The sequence below is a fragment of the Hippoglossus hippoglossus genome, chromosome 14 (genome assembly GCF_009819705.1).
Source record: "Hippoglossus hippoglossus isolate fHipHip1 chromosome 14, fHipHip1.pri, whole genome shotgun sequence".
In the NCBI taxonomy this organism is placed as follows: domain Eukaryota; kingdom Metazoa; phylum Chordata; class Actinopteri; order Pleuronectiformes; family Pleuronectidae; genus Hippoglossus; species Hippoglossus hippoglossus.
The window spans coordinates 10,411,586-10,437,951 of record NC_047164.1 but is presented as its reverse complement, the minus strand read 5'-3'; the positions used below and the strand labels follow the sequence as shown (position 1 = coordinate 10,437,951).

The 26,366-nt window shown below is 41.6% G+C and overlaps 1 protein-coding gene across 13 annotated transcripts in view; it reads left to right on the top strand.

Moving 5' to 3' along the window:
• rapgef6 (Rap guanine nucleotide exchange factor (GEF) 6) overlaps nt 1-26,366 on the top strand; it is a 137,328-nt gene that overhangs the window by 64,999 nt on the left and 45,963 nt on the right. For 12 of the 13 annotated variants that reach the window (XM_034607675.1, XM_034607673.1, XM_034607672.1 and 9 more), the window contains one exon: nt 21,809-21,940. In XM_034607675.1, the coding sequence (XP_034463566.1) occupies nt 21,809-21,940 (132 nt within the window). Of the gene's footprint in view, nt 1-1,930; nt 2,905-21,808; nt 21,941-26,366 lie in introns of those variants that run through there. The other variant, XM_034607681.1, reaches the window with a different exon arrangement.

Below are 26,366 nucleotides of genomic sequence, written 5' to 3'. Positions count from 1 at the left end.
CGCCTCCGTCTGGCTCGTTTGTCTGAGCAAATTTATTCTATTTATCTATTCATTTGAGTTATTTTCTGTCACAGACCCACCAGATAGTGACATCTGTGGTCACCCAGGTTTCATTAGATGTTATAACTCAGTTGAGTTTTGCAGAACATTCTGTCTTTTTGTTCCTCACTTAGATCAACACACTGACATTTTTTCTTGTGCTTAACTGGTATTTTATATCGTTTACAGTCACAGATTATTCACACACACGCACACAGACATGCTCAGTCTATCTCCCTATCAATCCAAACATCCATCCATCTATCCCTGTCTTTCTTTCTATCCGTCCGTCTCTCTTGTGTACACAACACACCTCTGAAGGCAGGGCTCCATGTGCTTGCCTCCGATTGGCTGCAGTGTAAAAAGATGATGTCATTCCTAGGCGGGAGGTGCGTATCGTTTCACATACACACACACACAGAGGAGAGAAAAGGGATCCTGGTTCACAGCAGCAAACAGAATGAGAGTAAAAATGGGAGCAGAGAACGAGGAGGCGGCTACTGTAGATGGATAGAGCAGAAAAAAATGTTACGGCTAATTTCAGGCAAATAGGATGAAGGACAGAGAGGGTTTACAAACACAGAGTGAGGGGGGGCAAGGGTCTTAGCTGAATGAGAAGGGGGATAAGATGGAGAGAAAAATGGAGAGGGGGAGAAAGATCCTCCCCTCTCTGAAGTGTCTGGTCTTCGGAGCTGCAGGCGTCTTTCCTCTGCCAGAGGAGAATCAGTCTCTCAAATAAGCAGACAGCTTGTTATCTTTTTTTTCTCTGCGTTCACTTCACCCCTCCTCTCTCTCATCTTTCTCTCCACATCGCCAAAAATAGAAAAGGGAATGTACAAATTTGACTTTTATTTTTGAGATAAATGTTTTGTGTATCCAGAGAAATCCTCTAATAATTGATGATTTAAAACAAAGGAAAACATAAATCATTGTTTCAGGTCACGTTCTTCTTCCCACTTTTCTGCTCCATTTGCTCCAAGTAAAGGGATTGTGATTCCCATTAAGTATCGATTTGGTGATTCAGTAAACACTTTAAGTTGTCACGGTTTAATATGAATGTTATTTTAACTTCAAATGGCTTCCAGGTGTTTTTAAAAAAACTCACTTTTTGAACATGTTTATCTTGATCTTCGATTTAGATGTTTTATTTCAAAATCACCAAATCAGTGCTGACTGAGATTAGGGATTGGGATAAATGGGATTGGGCAAATTGTAATGGGTTGAAAATCAATTTGGGAGATACTTTTATATCAGTCTAACTTTCTTGGGTGACATCCTTCATTTGACGCGTGAAGTGGGGCACTCGGAGAATCCGGCTGCAGACTTCCCAGTATTTTTGCCCAGCAGCATATAACTGTATTATAGTGATTTATCTCTTTCTTGTACGTCAAATCCTCCAGACGCGGGGGGCTTTTTGGAGGGAGGGGGGGGGAACCCATTATCGGCTCGTGCTATTGTGTCATGTTCACATTTGCAAAAAAAAACACTGCCACCGTCTGTCCTTGTATCTGATAGAAGCTTTGTGATTTATGCTCCCCCACCTCCTTTTTTTTATTTTGTAATTTATGCGGCACACTCACAACGAGCAGGGGGGGGGGTTGCCTCAATACACTCAGCTTTATGTTACCAGCAGATCAATAGAGATGCTCCCTCTCTTTCCCCCCCCCATCTCCGTCTTTTCCATTCTCTCTATCTCTCTCTCTTTCATCCACATCTGCCCAGAAGCCAATCCATCTAATGCAGTTTCCCCCTGCTTGCTCTTGTTTCATCCACACCACCTCCCATCCTCTCTCTCTCTCCCTCCCTTTCCCTCTCCCTCTCTCTGGCTGCACAGGTGATGTCATTCTTTTTCAGCTGGATTCTCCTCCCTCCCTCCCTCCCTCCCTCCCTCACTCTCTCCTCCGTCTCCCATTAGCGGCTGGCTCTCTACAGAGCAGCATACTATCCACACTGGGTTCTCTCTCCGCGAGTGGGAGAGGGGAGGAGCAGTGCTGGCGCGAGGTGTGAGCATTAACCGGGGGGACGAGAGCTCGAAGCCGGGGGTACGGGAGCGGGATCTTCAATCATGGACCGTGCGCACCGCTGGAGCTCCGTAGACAGATAAAGAGTTTGCAAAGAGACAGAGAAAGGAGTTTGACAGACGTAGACAGTGAGTGAGTGAGCAGAGCAGGGCTGCAGAAAAACGATACAGGCTTTTTGGGGAAGTGAGAGGTGATTGTTGCATGACTTCAAACCAGGCGAGAGGCTTCTTCCCAGGGGGCTGCAGATGCACGGACAAGCTCCTCTTTTTTTTTACCCAGTACTGGCTCATTTGTTGAAGACGGGAAACCCGTGCTTCTTTGAGGAAGGAAAGTGAATATAGAAGAAGATGACAGATTGAGTTTCTGCATCTAACTTTAAACTTAATCTACTTAACTTGGATTTTAAATTGGATCTTTTTTTGTTTTTTAACTGCAACCTCCTCCTCCTTTGGGATTAATTTTGAATATTGTGCAGCGTCGCAGTATTCAAGGTTTGTAAGGAGTGTTTCAAGCTTCCCTGTTGCAGTTCCTTTGAATGCTTTAGAGGGAAAGCCTTCATATGAATGGATCTGCCTTGACTTTATTTCTCCTGCTGTAGTGACATCATCTAGCTTTATTCTGCCTGTTTCTGTCTAAGCGACACTGAGGATTTTTAAAGAATCCGCCTCTGGACAATTCTCTTACTGGCATCATCCTTTGCCTTCCTCCTCTTTTGCTCCTTTTTTTTTTTCTTCATCTCTTGGTGAACGAGGGGAAACTTCCCCTCGCTGGCAACCTCCCTCCCGTGGAAATGGCTTTCCTGGTCCGTTGCTATGCCAACTGCTTGCAGCCGTGGTCCTCCAAAGTAAGCGATGTCGTAATCCCTTTCCTGGCCAGTGCCTCTGGTTTAGGATGCTGCTGACTGTGTGTGTATCTGCGCGTGTATGTGTGTGTTACTGAGAAAGAGAGACGGTGGGGGTGAGAGAAAATTATTTATATGCAGATGACGTATATTTTTTGTTTTTGTCCGTTTAGAATCATATGCGCGCTTTGCTTCGTTTCTTTCAAATGATTCTTATTCTGGAAAAACAGTGATATTCACAACTGCTGGTCCAATGCCCAATCTGTCTCCAGTCCTTAAACTGTAAGAGGATGAATTTCAAAACTAAAAATATCACCTGCATAGTCTTGTGACAGAGTAGTTTACATATTCATACTCTGCCATTACTGAAGAACGTTGATATAATGAAGATATAGGTTGTTTTTTTGGCTTTGCACCAATGTTTTATTATTCATCACAGCTGCAGCAAGATCGCTCTGTACTCTGACTGATTTGATGTTTTTCCAAAAAGGACATTTGGAAGCCTCCTGTCGCTGTGGCTATAGATGATATTTATTTTAAATTGTTTTTTTTACTTTGGTTGACAGTATTGTATTTGGGGTAAAGCTCACAAATGATGGGATCAAAGTTGGGAAGAAGGTGGCACAGTTTATACCATATAAGTCTATAAAGAAATATTAGTTTATGAAATTGATCAAAGCTAGCAGTGACCGTGTAATCTGTCTGTTTCCCCCCAGTAGTCAGTAATGGACTGGTAATGATGTTGCCTTGTGTATAATTAACAGTTCAATGACCTAGTTGCTCTGAATAATCCGTCGGAGTTGGCTCAGCCTCTGCTGTTCATCATGATGATGCAAGGGAAGCAACAACTGCTCGAACACGTGTTCTTTCTCTTTCATGGATTTTTGTTTTTTTGTTTATTCTTTTTCTAATGATCAAACAAAAGGAAGGAATGTTTTTTTTTTTTGTCCCAGTGGCAGCGTGCCAGGACCCCAGCTTGTCCCAGTGAAATGACAGTCAGATTGATCCCAATGTGTCTGTCTCTGAGGGAGCATCTGTCTGGGTCCTGAAAGCCTCCGAGATGTTTGTCTTCATTATGTCTCTGTCTATGTGTCTGTGCGCACACGCATGCTTTCAGTAGGATAAGCAATAATTAGGTCTCTGGAGATTAAGGAGTTAAAGAGAGAAGATGTTCAGTAGAGATATCACATTTAATCTGTAACACGCACGGTCAAAGAACTTAAACACCTTATTGCTTGTATTCATTTCGCTCCAGCTCTTGTGGATGCATGTTATTCATAAATCTCTCACTGTGTGCAAGGGATGAATGACAAAAGTTTTTCTTTCACAAATAGGACCTATAATTTATTATACAATTACTTAAACATGTGCATATATTAACTTTTTTTATGTTTTTTTGAAGGATGCAAGGAAACGTTGCACCAAGATGATATACTGGGATATTTTCGGCTGCAACTAAAAAAATATTTTCATTTTTGATTAATCTGTTTGATCAGTCAGTTTAGTCTATAAAAAAATTATTGAAAAATGCCTGTTGAAACCCGACTTTATTTCTTTATATAGAGTAGCTTGTTTTGTCTAAATACCAGTCCAGACCCAGTAATCTATTAATTCAATGTCACATTTATCATGTAAAAAAAAATGACAACAGCAACATCTTCTCACGTACTCACATATCGAGAAACTGTTCTAAAGGGGTTGCCAGTTCATTTTGTGTCAATCAAGTAATAGTATCAGCTCTACGAAGTAATGAAGACATACAGTAGTTTGAAAATGAAACTAATATCTATCTTTGACATGCTTGTATCAACATTTCTTGCTTGGTTTATCAGCTGCCACATACTGTACATGAACACTCATCTGTTGCGGGTTATTTCCAGTCTAGTTACTGGGATTCAGAGCAGCAGAACATTGTCAGTTTTTCAAATCTTAAATCTTAATCATCCATAAATTGGGTTTTAGTTTAATCACATATTTATATCAATGATGACATTTTAGGCATTGATTAAATGTTAGAGCTCCGGTTTCCACAAAGCTTCTTCATCTCTGCTTTTCTTAACATGACGTATTGTCTCTGTGTGTTATTACTGCTCCATCTGTGCTTTATGACTCCAGTATCTAATTTATCTTCCAGTCCGCAGTCACCGAGGTTTCATCAAGCACGGCCTGTTTGAAGTCTGTAGTTAATTGGTCGGCGTCCGCGATGAGCCCACCTTTTCCAAAGGTTAATGAAGTTTCCCTCTTCCTCCTATTAGGTAACATGTGCTGTGTCTGGAGGTACAGTAGCAATTAAAAAGCACTGCAGTGAGGTTAGAGGGAGGAGAAGCAGATTGGAAGACGGAGAGAGTCAGGGTGGTCTGCAAAGGGATTTAAATCCTCTGGAAAGGTTTAGTGAATTCATTCACAGGGATCATGAGGTATGAATGGGTGAGGAGAGGAAGAAAGACGAGGAGCTAACTTTGAGTGTTGAAGGGAAGAGAAAGAAAAGTAAAAAAAAAAAACACGAGTGACTAAAACCTGTGAAGCAGTGATTTTTATTCCATGAGAGGTTTTCACAGTTTTATCATTGACTGCCTTCTCAGAATAGCAGCCAATTATTTTCTCTAGAAGTTGGTCTCTTTACTTTTGGCTGGTCTGAGCTGGCGGGGATTGGTGATATTATTCACTGCAGTGATGTTGGATTCATCTTGAACGAGAAAGCCTCTCAGTGGAGCACAATTCTCTAAGAGCAAACAATCCTAGAGATCGGATTTCCCTTAGAATTCCCTCAGCAAAGTGATAAAACAAATTACTGGATCTGCACCAAAATTGTATGTGTTCTTCTATGGACTGTGCCCCATCCCTCCACCAAATGTGGTTCAGTACCTACTGATGAAGTAGGAGTAAGACGTCTTCTTACTTCAGTATTTCCTACAGCCTTGTTTACCACAGACTTAAACATTTTCTGGAGTTTGCCTTTAACATATCAATAATGCCGCAGGAGATTGTCCATTCACAACAACTGGAAATTTGCCTCAGCATTCAGGGGAGGGGTGGCGCCTTGGTAGAGCATGCAGGAGGTAGAACATGGCGTATTTTGATGTTTTTTTGTCAGCCAATAGCTCTGAAGTCTTGTTTTGTCTTTGTTTTCTCTTTTGGCATCTTCTACTTGTATGCCTCCTATTTTTGGATTTTTCCATTTTAATGTCCGTCACTTGTAACATCATCATTAGACCAACTCTGTGAATTTCTGGACGTTTTCCTGCTGTATTCTCACATGAGCACGCCATTTTCTGGACATTTTACTCAGGGGCTTGTAGGAAACTTTCTGGAAAAATGTCTTGAGCAACTGACTCAGACATTTGCGTTCTCACACACAGCCCCTCCAGAACATTTCAGGAAAATGTCTGAAAGCAGATTTAGAGAGGAACCATGTAGACTGAGCTGCTACGGAAAATAAACAGTTTATTTTACCGTTCAGGCTCCTTTCTTCCACACTACTGTTGTATACGGCAGCACTCACCAAACAGCATGCCGTACTTCTTATTTCTGACGTCAGTGTTCGGTTATTGAAATATTGACTTTGTGGTTGGAAATTTGGCTTCAGATGACAGACAGTGTAATGTAGGCCAGTGGAGCCGCTCTGTGGGACCAGTGGAGCTTCTTTATCTCAGGGGGGGCTGAGCAGTTACAAGGTCTAGATTTATTTTCGTCTCCAATAAACAACAGAGGATTTGAAAAGGGAAGAAGACTGTCTCGTCTTAAGAAAGCAGTCAGCTGCCGTCTTTAAGAGGCTTTTAACTTCTTGCTCACATCATCATTGTTTTATTGTGTTGTTTGTGGGCGAACTGTCCCTTTAAATCATGTCCTGCTCATCCCGGCAGAACCTTGCATCCTATCGCTGCTGGAAGACATGTCAAAATGTTCTGCTGCTGAACTCTCTGACCCCTCCAGCTGCCTACACGGGACCTGTTCTCTACCGCCGAGCTTCCTCATCTACTTTTTCTCTCACTTGCTCTTTATTTATCTCTTTTGCTCTCACCCCTCTGTTTTTCTAGTGAGGACTTCCTGCTGTCTTTCCTCTTTCCTTCCTCATCTAGTCTGTTTTTAGGCAAGGCCTCTTCCATCCACTACTACATCTCCTAGTCTCAGTCTCTCCTCTCTCCTTCCCCATCTATTATTTAAACATCAATAATGGGGCCTGTTGTTGTTGTTGCCAGGCTGATGCTGCTGTTGTTGCTGCCCTGCTGGGCTGTACCCTCGCTCAACTGCTGCTTCATGTCTTATAAATCAAACTAGCTCCCACTAAAACCATCTGCATCTCCACATACCCAGCCTTTGCTCTCCGCCTCTGAACCCAACGCCACCTATTACGTATTATCCTTCCAGGCAGATCTGTTTTGGGTAACTGGATGTTTCATTTTGGTCGCCTTTTAATTGCGTCATATCCGCTTTACCCATGTGGCCTTGTCTGTGTCTGCTGTAACTTCCGGGGCAAACAATGTGTGTAGAGGGAACAACACACTGCTAGCCACTTTGCCAGTCAGCCATTCTTTCCTTCCACTGTTTGTACTGGTCACACGTTATGGATCATGATTGTTCGCTGACGTTTGCTGCACATTCTGTTGTCGAAGGTCTTCGGGTAAAGCGCAAATGATCCCACGCTGCTTCATGACATCATCAAACTAGGTCTTTTGCTGTTGTTCAGTAGAAAATTGCCAGTTTATATTGGTCTTTTAAGAAATTGCTACTACTTCTCTGCTCAAGGGAAATTCTATAAATCATAGATGTTATTCTTTTCCCATCATCACTCATATCTAAACACATTAGCTTTTGTTTGAAATGAAGAGGTAGAATTTTTACTGAAACTGAACGAGACTGAAACTAGTTGTAGAAATCCCCCTCTGCGGGCTGCAGAGTCCCCTGGCTGACTGCAGCGGGTAAAGACCCGGGTTGATCCAGGCTGCTGCCTCTGCTTCCCCTTAGGGATCAATGGACCTTGCTGAACATTGGCATAATCAGTGTGCATGGACCCACGCTGCGTTGAATAGTAATGGAGCTGGGAATCATTGGTAGGGGAGAGCTACAGTGGGATGATGGATTCAGTGCCAGGGCAGGAAGGGCAAGGCGAGGCATGGCAGGTCGGACAGGTGGGCAAAGTGACAGGCATATTTAAACAAGTGTCTCAAGGTAATCCAAAGTAAAACAGTGTGTATTCATACTCGATCCTACCACTTACGTTAAGGCTCATTTGACAAGTAATTCCTGAGGGTATAAAGTACAATTTGAATGACAGAAGACATTTTAAAGTAGACAAAAAATAAAGCTCTTCACTTCACTCATCAAAACAGCCAAACGCAGTATTTAATTCAAAGAACAGATACTGGCCAACCATTCACCATCAGAGGGATAGATAGCTACATTAAACTGTTGAACCTCTATCGATTGGAATAAGGGGATTAATTATTCTTTGGTACAGTCTATTGACCCCTTTTCCCTGTGCCGTGGCTTCATGCCCAGGTCCTGCTCACCTCACTACATGTTAAAAGTCAGGATGAAGATAACACCTCAAATAATCACCATACTGATTGTAATATAAAGATTGAATGAGCTCATTTTTGGCAATCTATTAAAATCAAGAGAATGAAAGTATCAAACATATATGTGGTTGCATTTGTTTGCTAATGATTGGAAAGACTTTTCCTTGTACATACGTACTTATTCAAAGCAATTCTTTATAAGCATTGTTTTATGTTGTAATTGAAGGGTTTAAGGTATATCAATCATATATATTTCACTATTGCAGATCAAAACAACTCCTAGTACATGCAAATGAACCACTTTAAAAAAAGAAGAAGCCATTTTGAATACTGATGGAGGCCAGTGCCGTCATGGTTATTGCACCCTGTTGTTATCAAGAAGCTCCAAACTGAATAAATAAGCAAGAATAATAGATATTCTGGTTTATGAGACTGAGTGTGTCTTTGTTGAAATAAATGTAAAGTTGGACTAGAAAAAAAAACGTACACCTTATTTACGATCTTTGCTGCAGTCAACAGGTTGTCGTAAGAGAAGTCGTCCATCACAAAATGCACTTTGTCATCCTCTGTATCATCAGATCAGCAGATGGAAACTGCAGACGCCATTAAAGGAATATTAGATAGTTGCACCGTGGCTCCCCTGGTACCTAAATATGTTGACATAACCACTTTTTCGTGCACTAAGAGGATGACCTTTGCCAGGTGATGTAATGCCACAGCTCCTTCACATTGGCCTTGGCACATTCGCTCTGACCTCAGCCCCTCAGACAGGCTGATTGATGAACTGATAGCAGTCACACGGGGTGTCAAGGTAATATGGCCTCAGAGGCCAGAGAGATGGGGGGTGGAGGGGTGGGCAACACTATTGTTGCCTCTGACTGAAAGGCAACATTAGGGAAAGAAAGAGAAAGGGCTTTTAGCATGCCGAGGGAGGTCTAGGATATCAAGTGCACAGGAAGTAGGGGCGATAAAGATCGATATGAGCTGCATTAGGCCAGACCATGCCCAACTCGCCCCCCCCCCCCCATAAGTCATACATTACGATTCAGCTCTAAACAAAAACACACATTGTTGTGTTTTTTTTTCTTTTCCACGTTCATTTGTTATACACAATTAAGTCCCTTTGTAAGCATGGAAGAAAATATCTTGAAAAATAAAACCGAGACATCATCATGTGTAGAATAACAATTGTGTTAAATTGACCATAAAAAGCAGCTTTGCATTTCGATAAACAACTACGAGACAAAAGCAGGCAAAGTGTGTATTGCTCAAAAGCACACAGTCTGCAATCTTTGAGTCATACATCTCTATTTCACATATTTCCAAGGAACATGTTGGCTACAATTCTTAACCGTCATCTGGAATCATTCAAATTTTGCCCAGTATAAATACCTAAAAAAAAAAGCATTTCCTTAAATTGTATGAGAGCATCAATTCCTGTCAGATTTTCTGGTGCAGACAAAGTTCACTTCATTCAACTGGCACTTGCTTGCCTGGTATATTACCACACTTTACCTTTTTGGCACAGTATAACACAGCAGCACTGTTTGGTGGTTTCAATGGGTGCAGTGATATAAAAGCATCAGTGCAGTCTCCTGAACGGGGTAATAACTGTCCATTATGTATGATAGGCTGAAATTTAAGAGTGAAGGGCCCACTCATTCAGGCCCTGTACGCATTAAACATGCCCAAGCAACATTACTGGACTAAATGGACTGAAAGTGAGGCTGCTCATGTGGAGACCCACTCTGCCGTTTGTGAGCGCTCAAACACACTCTCACACACACACACATGTCATAGGTCACCTTTGGGGATGACACATTGACTTTCAACAATTTCCTGGACAACGACTCTAAACCTAACCTTAACCACTCACCCAAATATCTGCTTTGTCCCAACAGGGGACACAGCTTTTGTCCCTTATTGGATAATCTGTCCCCACTTGACTGGCTTTAAGTGTGTTAATTGTCCCCAAAGGTAGCCAATGACACAAATACACAAACAGACATATGCCCGTCTCTCTATTCCCCGCATTCCCTAGCCCCTTACCCTAACCCTAACCATCACAACTAAATACCTACCACTGACTCTTCCCCTATTCCTATCCTAATTCTAACCCTAACCCTAAAATCAAGTCTTAACCCTCAAACAGGACCAGCCAAAATGTCCTCACTAAGTCAAAATGTCCTCACAATGATGGTTCTCAAACAAGATTGGCCCTCACAACTATAGAAAGAAAGCACTCGCTTAAACACACACACACACACACTTACACATCTTAGTGATGATATTTAAACCACCCATGGCCCCCATCCCCCAATTTCACCTTCTCCCATTATCTCACTGCTATTGATCGACACCCCCTCCTCTGCCTGCACCAAAGAGCCTTAAGGATCATTTTCATTTCTAAATATGAGATGGGGATGGATGGGTGATTTCTCTGCAGCAGTTTGTTAATTGAGAAAATAAAGAAGACAGACAGAGCGTGTGTGTTTGAAGCTGTGTGGTGTTCCTGCAGGAAAGCAAATGGGATCAGGCAGGAAGGAGCTGTTTCATTCCTTGTTTGAATTCATTTGCTTATAAATATATTTTTTTTAATTTTGCAGTTTGCAGAGTTACACAAACAAACAGCAAAGACGAAAGGTTAATTGGAAATATCTGCTTTCAGATATCATAGCATCACACTGAATATTCAAGCAGACGTGCATCTGCATCATGTTGAGACATCTTGTCAGCAGCATAGAACGTTTACGTCAAAACAAGACAAACGATTATGAATTCAGACCATAGCACATTTCGGCTCATATGGAGAAGTTGCTCTGATTTCCTTTTGTTGTCGAGAGTAGATCTTGTCAGGATAATAAGAAAATGTCTGATAAATGTGGGAGCTCGGGATTAGGGTGAGGTCAGTGTGGGCACACAAAGTTAATTTCCTGTCCTGCCATTGGTGCAGATTTTATTCTCAGCTCTGTCTGGACTGAGGTGAGTGGGTCAGCTGAGTGGAACAGGGTCCAACATTAACAAAAACACAGCAGGAGAACAGAACGGCAGGGTGGGGCCGCCCCTCCACCCGGCCCCCAGGTCAACCTGTAGGGGTGCCACGGACCCGCTGCATGTGTGTGTGTATGTGAAGTTGTGTTGATCGGGCTGCAGGGCAGGAAGCATCTGTTAACAGAGGGGAGCCAGAAGGTATGTGTGTGTGTGCATGTTTGTGCGTGCGTGTGTGTGTGTGCATGAATACATTTGTGTCAGTATTAAAGCCAAGTGTTTAGCCCTTCCTTCTGTATCCGGCAGACCTGGCCATGGCCCACCTTCCTCAGGGGCCCAGACAGAGACGCCTTTCAGCTTCCTGAACACGCACACACACAAGAAGGTTGATATGGAACACAAGTTCACTTTGAGAAACCACACATGCCCTCATTAAACTTTTCTGAAGACCAGTCTTTTAACCCAAGTATTACTTTAAATCAATCACATCAAAATCAAATATAGATCCTTCATCATACCACCAATATGTTTCCTTGCTGTTCACCCGGAGCAGAAAGATGAATTATAATGTTGGGAGCAAAAAGATGAATGAGCGAGAGCGAAGACGGATGGCGAAGAAAAGGCTGAATGATAAAACATATAATCAACTCAGCTGGAGGAAATGATGGATTATATTTGCAACATCAGACAATCCATTAAATATTTAAACATGTAAACTTGATTAAAAACTGTTTATTTTATTCTAACAAAGTTTAAACTCCCCTCACTTCCTTTTTTTGTTTACCCTGAGAATGTCCTCGCCCTGCAGGTGTTAAAGCAATTAGAGGAGGGCAGAGATCTGCGGCAAATATTCCTTTCAGAAATATCAAGTTGAAACACACAAACACCATCAACAACATCAGGAATTTCCACTGAAGCCTGGCTGTAATACCATCAGTCTTCCACAGAAGAACACTTAACTCTGCACGGGTGCTGACCCAGGCTAATTGCCTTCTTCAATGCGTGAGCCGTCTGAAGAATGAAAGGCTGGTAAAGACTGTCTGACATGAATGAGCAGGCAGCCAATTACTAAATCCAAACTGGTGGGAGTTTACGTTGATTATGAGAGGGGGGCTTAAATAACCATTGTTGTTATTACAAATTCAAACATGTGATTTATCAGGATGGTATTAATAATCAAAGTATATTTTGTTGCAGGATGATGATGAAGGCAGATTATTTTTGGCTGTGCACACCAGCAGACACGCAACTAATGGCTTGTTAAGGACTTGAAATACAAAGTTTGGACTTCACTTAGAACTGATTACATGTCTTGATTGTCTTGACTTCACTCAGGACATCATAACCAAGACTTGAAACTTACCTGTGACTTGCTAACCACCGACTCCTACGTAACACTCCAGGTTATTTCAACCCTTTTCCAGTGGAAATATACACATTCAGTTCATTTTCCAAATAGAATGGTACTCAGTAGAGCACATACCTCAGCCAAGGCCAAACTTTTATGGATTCTTTCTTGGCTCATTTCCCATCCTTTCAGCAAGTTTCGTGATAGTCCGTTGAGGCGTTTTTTTGGTAAACCTGCTCACACACTAACCAACCAAGAATCATACAAATTGACAGCAGTAAAAACATAACCTCCTTGGCAAAGGTAATAGAATAATAAAGATGATTCAGGACTGTGATCTCCGAATGTTTCATTTCCGAGCAGAGACACTCATGTGCACTCAAAATCACTTGCACACACATTGTACGCAGAGTCCATTGTTTGGGTTAATCCCTGTATTTGGTTATACATTACAACGCACACTCTCCTTCTCTTTACCCTTTCTCCTTCCATTTCTATTTACTTCCCTTGTTTGTCTTCTCTTCCTCTCCACCCTGTGTCTCCCTCTCTACATCTCTCTGTCCGTCATCACTCTCAGACAACTGGGGCAGAAGTCACAGGCCTTTGGCAGTGGTAGACAGTGCCATTCAGCATCCCCGTCTGTCACAATACTGGCACAGCAAAGTGTGAAAACTGCCAACTAATGGGTCTTTATTCGCCGTAGATGCCTGCCAGCCAACTTCTATCCCAGCTGAAAGACTTGCCAACCAATGACTGTTGAACCTTGTACCTCCCAAACCGGCACCTGCCAAATTACAGGCCGCAGTTTGTTTTTTTCATAACTCAAATTAAAATGTGTTTCAGGGAGAATTTTCTTGGAAATATGTTGCTATGCAGAATCCCTGTTTTGTACTGGAAATAAAGAGGGACGTTTTTTCTTTCAAACTGTCCCACTCTCAGCTTCCAACCGTCTCATTCTGCCTTCCAAATACCTTTTGAGCATTGAAGCTGTTTTATGTGTGATGATTAAAAAGCTTTTTTTTGCAACAATAATAGAAGCAGCATTGTGCCTCCTCAGTAATGTGTGCGTTGCTGATTGGTGCTGTTTCCTTAAATATAATCTAATCTGTCTTCAATTTGCATTGAGGTTAAAATGCTGTTTTCTCCCTGTGGAAAGCAAGTCTAGTTCTTAAAGGGGCACTCCAGAATTGTAGTCATGCAAATCTATTTCAATTGTGTGAAAACAATGGTGAAAATCAAAGCAGCAAAAAATCTTGACTTTTCGTGCCAAGTACTAGTCACGCCCCCAAAATCGTCCCCTGGATCCTAAATTTCTCACAAAGCAACCTGATTGCATCTTTCATTACACAGTCTCTGCCTGGTCAATTCCCACATCAATCAAGCGTCACACCCTCAGGTTTCTAACTCAGGCTTCCATATTATACATGTTGACTTCAGACTCAGTTAGTGGAAAACAGAAATCCAATCAGTAAATGAAAGAGAATGATATATTTTACAGGATAAATTCAAGAATTTCAATTAATCCATAATTTATCCCAAATAAAATATCAAAAAAACAACTAGATACATACTAAGTGACCATAATGACCAAATTTCATTTTCTAATTAACTTTGTTTCATTAAATGTAAAGAAATCAAAATTCAACCAGAAATTCCAAGACTTTCTTTCCCTCTCTGCAGACACACTAATTCAAACCCTTGTGGAATAAGTTACCACTGCAGTACAACTAACAGCACAATATGTTCACTGCGTGTCCTAAAGCAAGACATATTTTATTTAGCATTTATATTCCATTATTTACATGTGAGTTTTTCGTCTGGCAACATGTTTAATCCAAAGTGTTGTGCCAATAAACCAGATTAAATTGAAATAGAAATGTAAATTGAGATAGAATGCGTGTCGTATGTTTATCATGCCATTTTCTCTGCTTTACAACATTGGAGTCTTCATCTCTTCATATCGTCCTTTGCTATTTTCACCCTCTCTGTCTCCCTCTCCTCTCTCCCCCCTCTCCTCTCTCCCTCTCTTTCTCTGTGGCATGTCTGCTTTTGCAGTTGTCACCTCCAATTCCAACTTCAATTCATTACATCTCTCCTTGCCCCAGCTGGTGCAGTCTCTCTCTCTCTCTCTCTCTCTCTCTCTCTCTCTTTCTTTCTTTTTCACACACAAACTCACTTACTCACAGCAAAGGTGCCAGAGTTATGGTAGTCTGGACGACTGAGGTTTAGAATTGGATTCTCCAGAGAGCATTTCAGACATCTTTTCTTCACCTGTTCCCCCTCTTTCACCCCTTACCGTTAGTCCTATCTCAATTATATGCTCTGCCTCCCTCTCTGCTACTCTGCTACTTTTGTGCTTGTGCACACATATGCAAACACACACACACACAATCCTGTCTCAATCAAATGCTGCACTTTGCCTTCCTCACCGTCTCCTCTTACGCTCTTTCCTTTTGACTCGCGCTCTCCGTCTCTCTCGCTCATATTCACATCAGGTCTCTGTGTTTCCCTCCCATCTCCATCTGTCTCCCTGCACTGGATCTTAATCCAGTCGTCTGTGGACCTACCAGTAATGGAGTCGAGTGTGGCTATGTGCTGCCTGAACCTATTCAGAAAGCTCAGTGTATGTTTTACTGAAAAACTCTGTCACACATTCTCGTATGTGGAATGTGTGTGTGTAGGTAGGTTAAAATTATTTGTGTATTCATATTCATGTATTTTCCAGTCTATTGCTGATGAAAGTGTGTTTCACGACACTGCTACCCTCTTACAACATTTGACCAAACTAACTGTGGCCTCAGTTGATCAAACGTTTTTGCAATCCCACATAATCTAGAGTCAGACCAGCAAAGCCAATGTACTCACTTGGCCCCTCTGATCTCACTTCTCTTAGCTACCTTTGATGCAGAATTACATGTGAGAAGAGAAATGAGGGTTCATGCAGTTAGGAGAACATATAACATACATGGAGGCTAAAGTAGAATGTGGCAGAGTGAAAGACTGAAGTCGTGACTGGGAACGTGGAGACTGGAGAGTGGATTTAATAACCGACAATGAAGGCATGGATGAGATGGGTCAGAGAGAGGCAATGCAAGAGACTGTGCAGCTCAGGGAGCAGAGAAAACCAGCAGAAATCCCACTCAGACATCAAGTTAAGCATTGCATCAAAGGAAAGATTGATAATTTATGCTGCTGTGAGACAGTGGCGACATTGTCTCTTCGTGAGGTGAACTGCTGCCGTCTGCGGTGTGGTTTCTGGGGTAATAATGTGGCCTGGGAGCCAACTCGACACATACTGACAGCTGTTAGGAGCAAAGACAGACGTTAACAGCCAAGTCCTCCTGCTTTCTGTGTAACTATGCACTGAATCTATATGGGGAAGAACCTGGCTCTGACACGTTAACTTGTCACCTCTCAGTTTCCTGGTGATGGTGATGATGATACTGACAACTTATGCCAGTCACTGTGGGGTTGTCTTGCATGAACATTGTAGTATTTCATAAATGAGATGATGTTGTGTTACTTGCCACTTTGTCACTGCTGACATCTACAGGCTGAGCTTGTACATGTCTGATACCCCCACATGTGACCTCACTATCCAATGCCATTTCTCTTTGTATTCAGCTGTGGGGTTATGAGTAGTGTATAGCTGGTCTAAAATAGGATTTCACTATTATTTTCAGTCAGTAGAAACGAGCTGACAATGTGGTCATTCTTTTTTATGAGGGATTAATGACCCTAGAGTTCCTATAATCCTTTATAGTTTTTATAGCACAGTTATTCTTTTTTGTATGTTTTCAGTTGATTCGTTTAGTGTTCAACCAGGGATGGTTTTCCTTCCTGAGGTTTTTACATTTGTTCACACAGCCACCAGTTCTATTTCATTTACAGTTTTTATATCTCCCTGGATTTGTTAATAAAAGGACATGTAAATGGCAATTACTGTCGCGGATTAGAGTGTGGATATCCGACCCTACTAGATTTTATGTGCCTGTAATCAGGGAAAACATCGGGCTTGGGATTGTGACACTAAATTCTGAACGCCTGTCGGGCTCGGTTAGTTTTCTCTCGGGCTTAGCGAGGATCGGACAGAAAACTGCAGACCCAGTCACACTCTATTGCGCACCCTTTACTGTACAATTAAACAATCCCCTTTTCTCTTCTATTCTGTCATATTGTTATTTCTTGGCAAATCCAACCACATTGTCTTTTAATATTCATTGTCATTGTTTGTTGAGCCTTGCTTAATTACCATCCTCATCGGAATTCATTCATACCGCATTTTCTTTAATTACTTTGCTTAGCCATTTGTCCCCTTTATTATTCATCTTAATGTATTGTTGTCTGTCTTTCCTCTCTGCTTGTTTATTTCTCTCATTTTGTGTCTTGGTGAATGTGTGCACGTGAATCTTTTTTATCCTCGTCACACTCCATCACTGTCACTGTATCCTCTTATTCTCTTCTTTAAGCAGCTCTCTCTCTGTTCTTATCTCTGTATGTTTCTCTTTCTCTCTGACTGGCAGTGGTCTAGTAAACTCCCTGGTGTTTCCTGCAATGTTGTCACTAAATGCCATCTCTTAAAACTGATATTGGACCATGCCTTTCACCTCCATCCTCGTGTGCCTCAATGGTGTGGCCCCCTCTGGAGCCCCTAACCAACTAATTCCAAAATATCATGCTTTACAGGCAAGGACATTGAATTATTGTACATTTCCTAAAACCTCTGCACACATTCACCTCCAATCCAGTAAAGATCACCCCAGCACTAAAATGTTTATTTTAGGTGTCTTGTCTGTGCAGCCAAATGGTCAGTCTGGGCTTTATAGCTTCTTTTATCACTGGGGAAATAGTTGAGAGAGAGCACTCAGGCCCACAGCTAGTTAATGTCATTGTTACAATTGGATGCAATGAGTGAAACAGAGGTTTGTTTTATAGAAGACGGAAAGAGAAAATATGGCCTTAATTAGTTTTGACCGCTGTGTGCTGCTTTCAGTCTGACTCACCAGACGTAGACTGAGTATAAGATGCCATTGGTCACATAGTTCACAGCGCATTCTCTTCTCTATCTGTGTCCCGAAAACGGGAAACAACAACATGCACCAGTGACATCGACTTGACCAAACAAACTGATGGTTTAGTAGATTTCTGCAAAAGCCACATACAGTAAGTTATCTGTGGTTTAAAAGAGATGAGTGAGCTTCTCCAGAACAGAAGTACAGGCAGGTTTCACCTCTCAGGCACCGATTATCAAATGATGTTTGTCTTTTTTATCAATAAAAGGCAGAGTCATGTCTTTTTGTGGCATTTTTGCAGGGAATGTAGCATTTTACTAATGTTCCACCATTCTCAAGCAAATATACAGAGACTGTGCCTTTTAGAAATGTGAGTTGGTCTTCAGAAAGAAGAATGTTGTTACAAAGTTGAGACAGCAACCATTTGAATGTTATTGTTTACTTCCTGATTGAGACTATGATCCTTTTGTGCTGTAAACTGCTATGAACTATATGACATTTTGTCATGTCTGAAAAATAAACCCTCACTATTATTTAGATATAGTAGTTTTATTATAGCCACAAATTCTACACCAATGTCCCAGTGGCTGATCTTATAAATGAACAACACATAATGTTAAAATGGTGTTACAAACATAAACAGTGTTATTGCAAAAATAATTATCTCTATAACTCGTGTCACACTGAATTGCTCGGCCCGGCTGTGTCCTTTGTCTGTGACATTAACCAATTATTCATAAGCTGCCTAACTAGGTGATATAATTATGATCTCCAGGCTTCGTTCCTCATGGATTCTTATCCCCGTTGGCTGCTGCATCTTTTTTGGGCTCACATGCGTATTATGAGAGACGGTAGATTGATTTCTCTGGAGTTAATCGCACTCTGAAAGTGACCGGTGTTGTGAAAGCTTGGTGTGTTTGACTGTGACATTGACGTTTACCGCCAGCTTGATTCATCCATGATTGTGGCGGCTCATTGACATGATAGACTTGTGCAGCTGAAGGAACCGTGCACATTCATATTTAATCTGCTAACTCTCATTCTTAATGCATGAGGAGTATGGGAGACCCCGTCCGGCCCCTCCGCCTCCCCTTGGCTCGGCCCACTGGGAGAGGGAAAGAGGGGGGATTAGAGCAGGATTAAGTCTGTGGTGTGAATAGGAGCCAAGAGGCCACCGCAATTATTCACTTCCCTCACCCGACTTACCCCTTCCCTCATGAAACCCCTCCATTTGTCATCACCATATTTCATTCTGGTGTGACCTCCAAAACACAACCACACATTGAACTTGTCATAACCCTGTCATATTTGGGTGGAACCCTGCATCTCTAACCTTGAACTCATCTCCGCTGTCTTTTCTCACTGAGGAATTGAAACACATTTTACAGGAGCTATACATCTATAATCACAAATGTTTTTCATTCAGGGTTGTCCAATATAGGGAGGAATCAGATCCACAGGTGACACTTGTTTGTCTACTCCAACAGCTTGACTCACTGCTAAATGCCTCAACCTGAACCTATAGCAATGTAGACATCTAAGGTGTATTTAATAGTTATAGAACTGGAGACTGTTCAAGCCAAATTCAAATATCTTTATTTATCCGTTAGTATCAGTGGCTATCATACACATATATTGCAACAACATACAGCGTAAAAGATACAACATGCAATTTCCAGAGAGCAATCGACAGTTAAGCACATCTTATAAGGGTTAGAGTTAGCATTTTGTTCATCATGATTAACTCATTCAGTGTTATTTATCAAATTTCCTTAGAGATCTGGGACCTTAAGTCCAATCAATTGATCATTTACCAAGTTTTTTTCAGTATCCTCTTCATGTGTGTTTTGTTTGTGTTTTTCATGAATGTTTCCCTGCACCCCGATTTGTCCCATTAGTTTCTGTCTCTATGTGGACTCTGGTGAATGTGTTAAATGGATGCAGGGTGGGAGCTTCATCATCACTGGCTTGGATAAGTGCTCCATCACGCCAAAATCAATAAGTATTTACCCGTGATAAAATTAGCAATCACTCTCCGTCCCCGGCGTCTCGCTTTTTCTCTCTCTCTATATTCACATACCAACACAACAAATTAGCAGTGAACTGCGTTGGTCACCAGGAAGCTGCAGGAATGACAGTATGGAATTCTACTTGTTTAAATATGCGATGGTGAGTCATTTAGTCAATAAAACCAACAGTCAGGACGAGGCGTTGCTTGCGGTTCGATAAAAGAAACACAATGCATTACACAGCCGTGCCCGTACTAATGGATTTCACTTAAATACTTCTTCAGTCACAACTTAGATTAACGTGTGTGTGTGGGTGTGTGTGTGCGTGCGTGTGTGTGTAAGGGTTAGTCTTTGGACATTTTGAAAGAAGAAGGGGGTATTAGGGGCACAATGTCAGATATACACATTTTATGGCAGCGTGTAACATAACTAAAGAATAAATGGCTTCATTAGAAATCGCACCCAGAATTGCTATTGCTTCACCACAGTGCTTAACTCCACATATTATGTTGTGTGCTTTCTCTCATTTCTGGCTCGGAGAAGGAGGTGGACATGTACAAATTGACTCAAACCTAAGACATGAGGTTGTCCCGGACTATAAAAATAACTTAATGAATGGTGGTAATGCAATATGTATATGTTTTAAAAATTAGTTAATCTTGGGTATATAGGGGTAACTAATAGTAAACAATTATTGTGGATACCCAACCTAAAAATCCCTGATATTGTGTAAATCCATTGTACATGAATACATTCAAGTGTCCCCCCTTGAAGAAGCCACACATTAAGAACAAGCCACTGAACTTCTTGAACTCCACCCCACAACACAGTGTTTCCCTGGGGGTCCGGGCAGCCGCGGGGGGTCTTACAATACAACAGGCCCATTAGAAGAGAGCAGTGAGGGGACAACACCCCCAGACTTGACGTCTTTAATATTGCATGTTGGCTCCGTGGTTCCTCGCTGCCTCAGCTAGTTTCCATGCTTCAGTTTGGCTCGGTGCAGCATTGGATGTGTTGGCGACAGTGTTTTTATGTACATGCGTATGTGTGGACAGCCGGTGCTGTGTGATGTGGCGATGGAGGTGTGCTGTAGGTTTGCTCGGTGTCGCAGGAGAACATCCTCTCTCACCTTGACGCTGCCCCGATCCAAACTGGTAGGACGTGAGAATTAGAGTCTAGTCTAGAGCAGAACTACATTTGTTCAGCTGCTCAGGAAAATCTTGCTTCATAAGAAATCTTTCTCTACGTACTGTTTGAAGTGGGAACCGTTGTTATCCTTTAGTTATCCTTTGATTCACATCTATCCTACATAGCTGCAGTAGATCATTTTTTATTGCTTTACAGTAGTGAAAAATTGAGATAATATAATGCACGTTTTTTCCAACATGATATTGATACATTTTGAAGTCTGGACTTGACTTTTGATTGACCTGTGTCTAGTGTTTTTGAATCTCTCTCTTTTTCAGGGAGGAACTTGTGGGTTTTGTACTATTATTCCGACTAAAGTGTACTGTGTCGTGTATTTGGAGTTTCTTTTATAAATCTATCTTGAGGTAGAATTAAATACTTTGTTGAGACAAATTACTGACAAAATTGAGTGGATTCTTGTAGATTTTTTTGCTAGAATCACATGTCACTAATCTAGTGATTTTGTAGATTTTTTTTGTTAAATGATTGTTGGAAAGTTGTTTGACATGGCTAAAGATTGCACATGATGATGATGGTGTGTGTGTGACTGTGAGTTGTCATCTAGCACATTTAGAAATAATTACTGAAAACCTGACTGACTACTTTCATTCTGTGTCTTAGGGGTTTTATTTCAGCTGAAGTGTCTTCACCTCCAGCAACTTCATGTTAATCATCTCCGAGTATAACATCTGAAACCAGCTGTGGCTTACAGGCTTAGAAAAAAAGTGTGTGTGTGTGTGTGTCGAAGCACACTGTATGTTTCCCTCTGTTGAACTTGTATCGTCCCCAACCTCTATGTAACTCGTCTTCTGTCTCTCTGCCACTTCCTGTCTGTCTGAACAGCTTCCTGCTGACCTCAATAAGATGCACCTAACAGACCACGCCCACCAGCAGGTGATGCACATGCCTCCCAGCCAATCAGGATGCAGCATCGCCAGCGACTCGGGGAGCAGCAGCCTATCAGATATTTATCAGGTATGAACCAAACCTCATATCTTGATTAACTGTTTTTGCTTTTTAGATTTTGGATTGGTTGTTTTATCTTTCTTATATCTTTATTTTATTTGATCTATAATATCTGATATTGAATTGAATATTTATATGAATCATATTTATATGACCTCCTAAAGCTCCAGCTTATGTTTTTCAAGTTTGCTGTGAGTTTTTTTGCCATAGTTCTTTCTCTCTGTGTCACATATGTCGAGGTGGCATCTTCACCCAGGAAGTTTATTGTATTGGTACAATGTCAAACATGGATCCAATCCAGGTTGTTGAGGTGTCGTGCTTCATCTCTTTTTTTTTTGGGCTACATCTTGCCTCATAAATTGCGTTTTTGTAAAATCCTGTTGGTTTTACAGTGAAAAATAAAGTTTTTGATGCCTGGAAAAGAAAGTTTTTAATCTTCCTTGCCACTCTTATTACATTACCTACTAAAAAGTAAGGAAGCCTGTCCAATCCAATGACAAACCCCAGTCTACTGTAACCCTTCCACCACCACACTGTGACAACATCTGGTCTCTGGCAAAAGTGTCTGTCTGATGTTTGATTCTCCCGCAGCTTGACTTGCTCCAATTCCGTCTGTCTCACTGTCACTCATCTGTCAGCCCACCTCCCTCCCAGCTAATTATTGGGCATCGGTCGTGCATCCCGGTGATGCGTCTCCCTCTGCACTTCCTGCAGCAGGAGAAAGGTCACATGCAGGAAATGAACCTAACCTTTCCGGGTCTGTCTATATGTGTGCTACAGGTATAGAAGCTGTAACATCACCAGGGCAGCTGAGTTTGTAACGATCTTTCTGCAGGTTTTCCGCTCAGTCTGGTTCTTTGGGTTCTATGCAGCGAAAAATAAGTAATATGACATCCAGTGTACATCAGTTATCTAGTTAATGTCAATCACAAGGTTTTGGTTAATCCAAAATGGAATAACAGGCATCCGCAAATGACACACTCAAATAATGACGAGAAACATCCCTTTTTTCTATCCAATTTTTGGCATTACTGGCAGACCCCAATACAGTGTCACCTAAAATAAGCAAAGACATTCCCTAAGTTTGAGAAAGCATTGGAATTATGCAGACCTTTGAACTCATCTCATTTTAATATAAAGTCATTTATTTTTTCAAATCTGTTTCCTTATTGTTCATGCTCCAACCCTTGCTCTCCGTACTGTCAGTTTCTTTTAATGTCGGCAAACTAGGAAGCTTATTCTATGGCTGCATTTATCTTGATGCAGAAAATGTCTATCTTTATTGGTTTTAACATGAAATAAAGAAAGATAAGAGCACCTGATTAGGAACTTTATAGATAAGTAAACCTAGGAAGATGAATATGGAAAAGAAATAGATGTTTACAGCAAAAAACATTAACAACTAATTGATACATGACCCTGTGTCCATACAGTGAAGTGTTACTATTAAACACTTCATTAAGACTCGAGTATGGGCTTTTTAGGAATGTTGGACCATATAGTTCCATACTGGCCTCTATAAGCCTCTGCTCTCTTTTTCACTATAATTCAAGAAGCCTGCCCAGAATCTATAGAGGATTGAAAGTTTGTCCTTGAGCCAGTTGGCCATGACGTTAGAGGTCTTCTGCTCTCCTCCTGTATCAGCCTCACCTGTATTTATGTGATATTTTGGAGCTTTCAAAAAAAAAAACTCACTGTGCTTCAGAAATAACTGCCTCTCTTTGTCGTAAATTATTTCAATCGCCGCAAATAAGTAATCCATCAAATAGAAGATGACTGTTGTCGTCTCATGATTTTAATCCCCCAGATCTGCTGATTTTCTCATCTTCACACAGAAAATTGTTATAAATCCAGGTTGTTTTGGATTTAACCTCTCGGCTTCGATTGCAATACTTCAGTTTTTGTGCTCCTCCACACAGCCCTCATATCATATTCTGCATGCATGCTTGTGTTTGTAGGTGGGAGGGGTTTCCTTTTGAAACCAGCTTGTTAGCATTGTTAGCATTCATCAGTGGAACCTGTGAGGTCTTTAAGCTACAAACTACTAATGAGTTTGTTACAAGTTAATGAGGTGCTGTGATCAATGGGCACTGCCGGCCACAAAACTAATGAGCGGATTTGTTTTAGTGAGGCTGATAACAGCGCTAATGTCTGCAAATTGGGTGAGAGGGTGAGAAAAACCACCCACACACCACTGTGCCAATCAAGTCTTATTGTTTTTTTAGAAATTGGTCGTATGATTATGTTGCTCATTTCACATGATTTACCAAACAAAACATTCAACGATATTAAAAACTGGACAAATTAACAGAGAATATAGAAAAAAAACTGACATTTTGAGGTATTTGCTGTATTCGCTGCAAATCGTTGTCAGGTGCTGAGAGTTTTTCAATTTAGTCGGATATTGACAGAGACAATTGAAATTTCAGTCAAGGTTGGAACAACTTTAAAGGTATTGTTGAATTTTTCGGTCTCCCTCTGTTCAGACTTTAGTCCCGCTCCTCTTTTGCCACAGAGTTTACTCCTGCTTCCTCCACACATCACATTCCAGGTGTAATTTCCTCGGCTGCAGTGGTCAGTCGGCAGAGATAAATCATTTGCAGCAGCCATTTGTCTAAATGTCCATTCCCTCCGCCCACATGTTGACCCCTTTTACAGGAAGTTGCACGAGCACAAACGCCGAGTATGCCACTTTTCTTCTGTTTTACCTGCGTGAAGCCACTTAAGGTCCTGTTGTAAATAAGGAAAGCAATTCTTCTGTTTAGTGCCTAAAGAAAATCCTTGTGTCAATGGTTTCAGGAGGTTGTAGTGGTGTAGTTAGATGAGATAAGGGACTGGGAATAAAAAGCTTGTTAGCTCAAAAGTAAAGTGCAGGAGCCTGATTAATTACGCAGTGTATTAGTCAAGTCACCTTTGCATTCAGTCGAAAGTGGGCTAAAACGGCATAAATCAGATATTTTTGCCACCTTTTCTCGTGCCCATTGTACTGTCTGCTACAACCCGGCCTCCTGCCTCCGTCTGTCTGCGAGTGTTTGCGGATTGATGCGAGTCTGGTCGGCCGGGGTCAGACGTTTAACACGGAGACCTGATCTCTTCATCCTCAGATTAGATATTTATCGCATGGCTCTGATCCCATCAGCTCGTCACTGACCCGGCTCCATGTTTGTTTACAGCTGTCTTAAAGTTCTGACCCCCCCAGTCACTGTGGTCCTGACTTGTCAATGCGTCACACTGTTTTTTTGTGGTGGGCTTCTCCGACTCGTTCCCTCACACACCTTGACTTAACCCACGGTTGTTCGCTTTATTCTGCCTTTCTGCCTCCTCCTGTTCTCCCTTCTCATATTCCTCCTTTCTGCCCTTTCCCTCTTTTACAGCCCCCTCCTGTCACTCACCCTCTCTTCTTTTATTATTCCATATCCCTCCCACATCACGCCGCTCCTTTCCTTTCTTTTCCCTCCTTTATTTCATCATCCACTTCTGTCGTCTTTTGTTTTCCTGTCCGTGATCTTGACAATGTGTCCTCTTGGCTCAAACTTGTTCCGAGAGCAGGGGAATTGCACTGAAAGGGCACATCCTGCATTCGGAATGATCTGGGTTTGCACAAGCCCTGAAAGATATCTCAGTGGTGAAGGACGGTGAGATTATAGGGTTGTGTTTTTGCTGCTGTAACTGCACCACTGTTTTTTCCCACATCCTCCACTTGCCTCCTTTTTCCAACAAATATTAAATTGAAGGCCACTTTACTGCAAGGATGCAACAACCTCCTAACAGCCTCTATCTGACACTGTGGTCTTTTCTCTCTTGTAATTGGCAACTATAAAAAAGTACCGCTGCACTTTTGGCCTTTGTCTCCTCTGCACACTGTTAGCCCAGCGAATACATGATATAAATTTCCACGAAGAATCGATAAATCCGAGGTGAAGCAGAAATACTTTCATGTAGATCTTGCACTTGTGTTGCACCGCAGAACAACTTGCGAGGCGAATGAAATATGTGGTTTGAGTGTCTTGTGGGCCGGGTAATAAATATGGAGTATTTATTCCTGCATGTGATTCCTCTAGGTGCTGCTTTTGGTTTGTGCTTTTAGTTCTAGTTCAAAAAGACGAGCATCTTCCTCCACAAAGTTCAGTTCATTTAATCTCTACAGGTCGTTGTGTGAAATTTACAGAAAATAAAATCAGAGTTTACATCTTAATTTGGACAGGGAATTATGTTTTTTACTTGTCTTGGCTTGTCTCTTCTCATCTCCGGCCAAACTAAACGTATCTGGTGTAGAAGAGGACAGAGCTGAGCAGCTGGTTGCTTTAAAAGTCTGCTAAATTGCCTTTCCACCCTAATTTATGAAAACCTTTGTATGGACCTGTACCTGAACTTGGAATGGACCATTAGCTTAATCCCTTCTCCCTCAGAGAAGCCTATAAAACCTTTTGGCCAG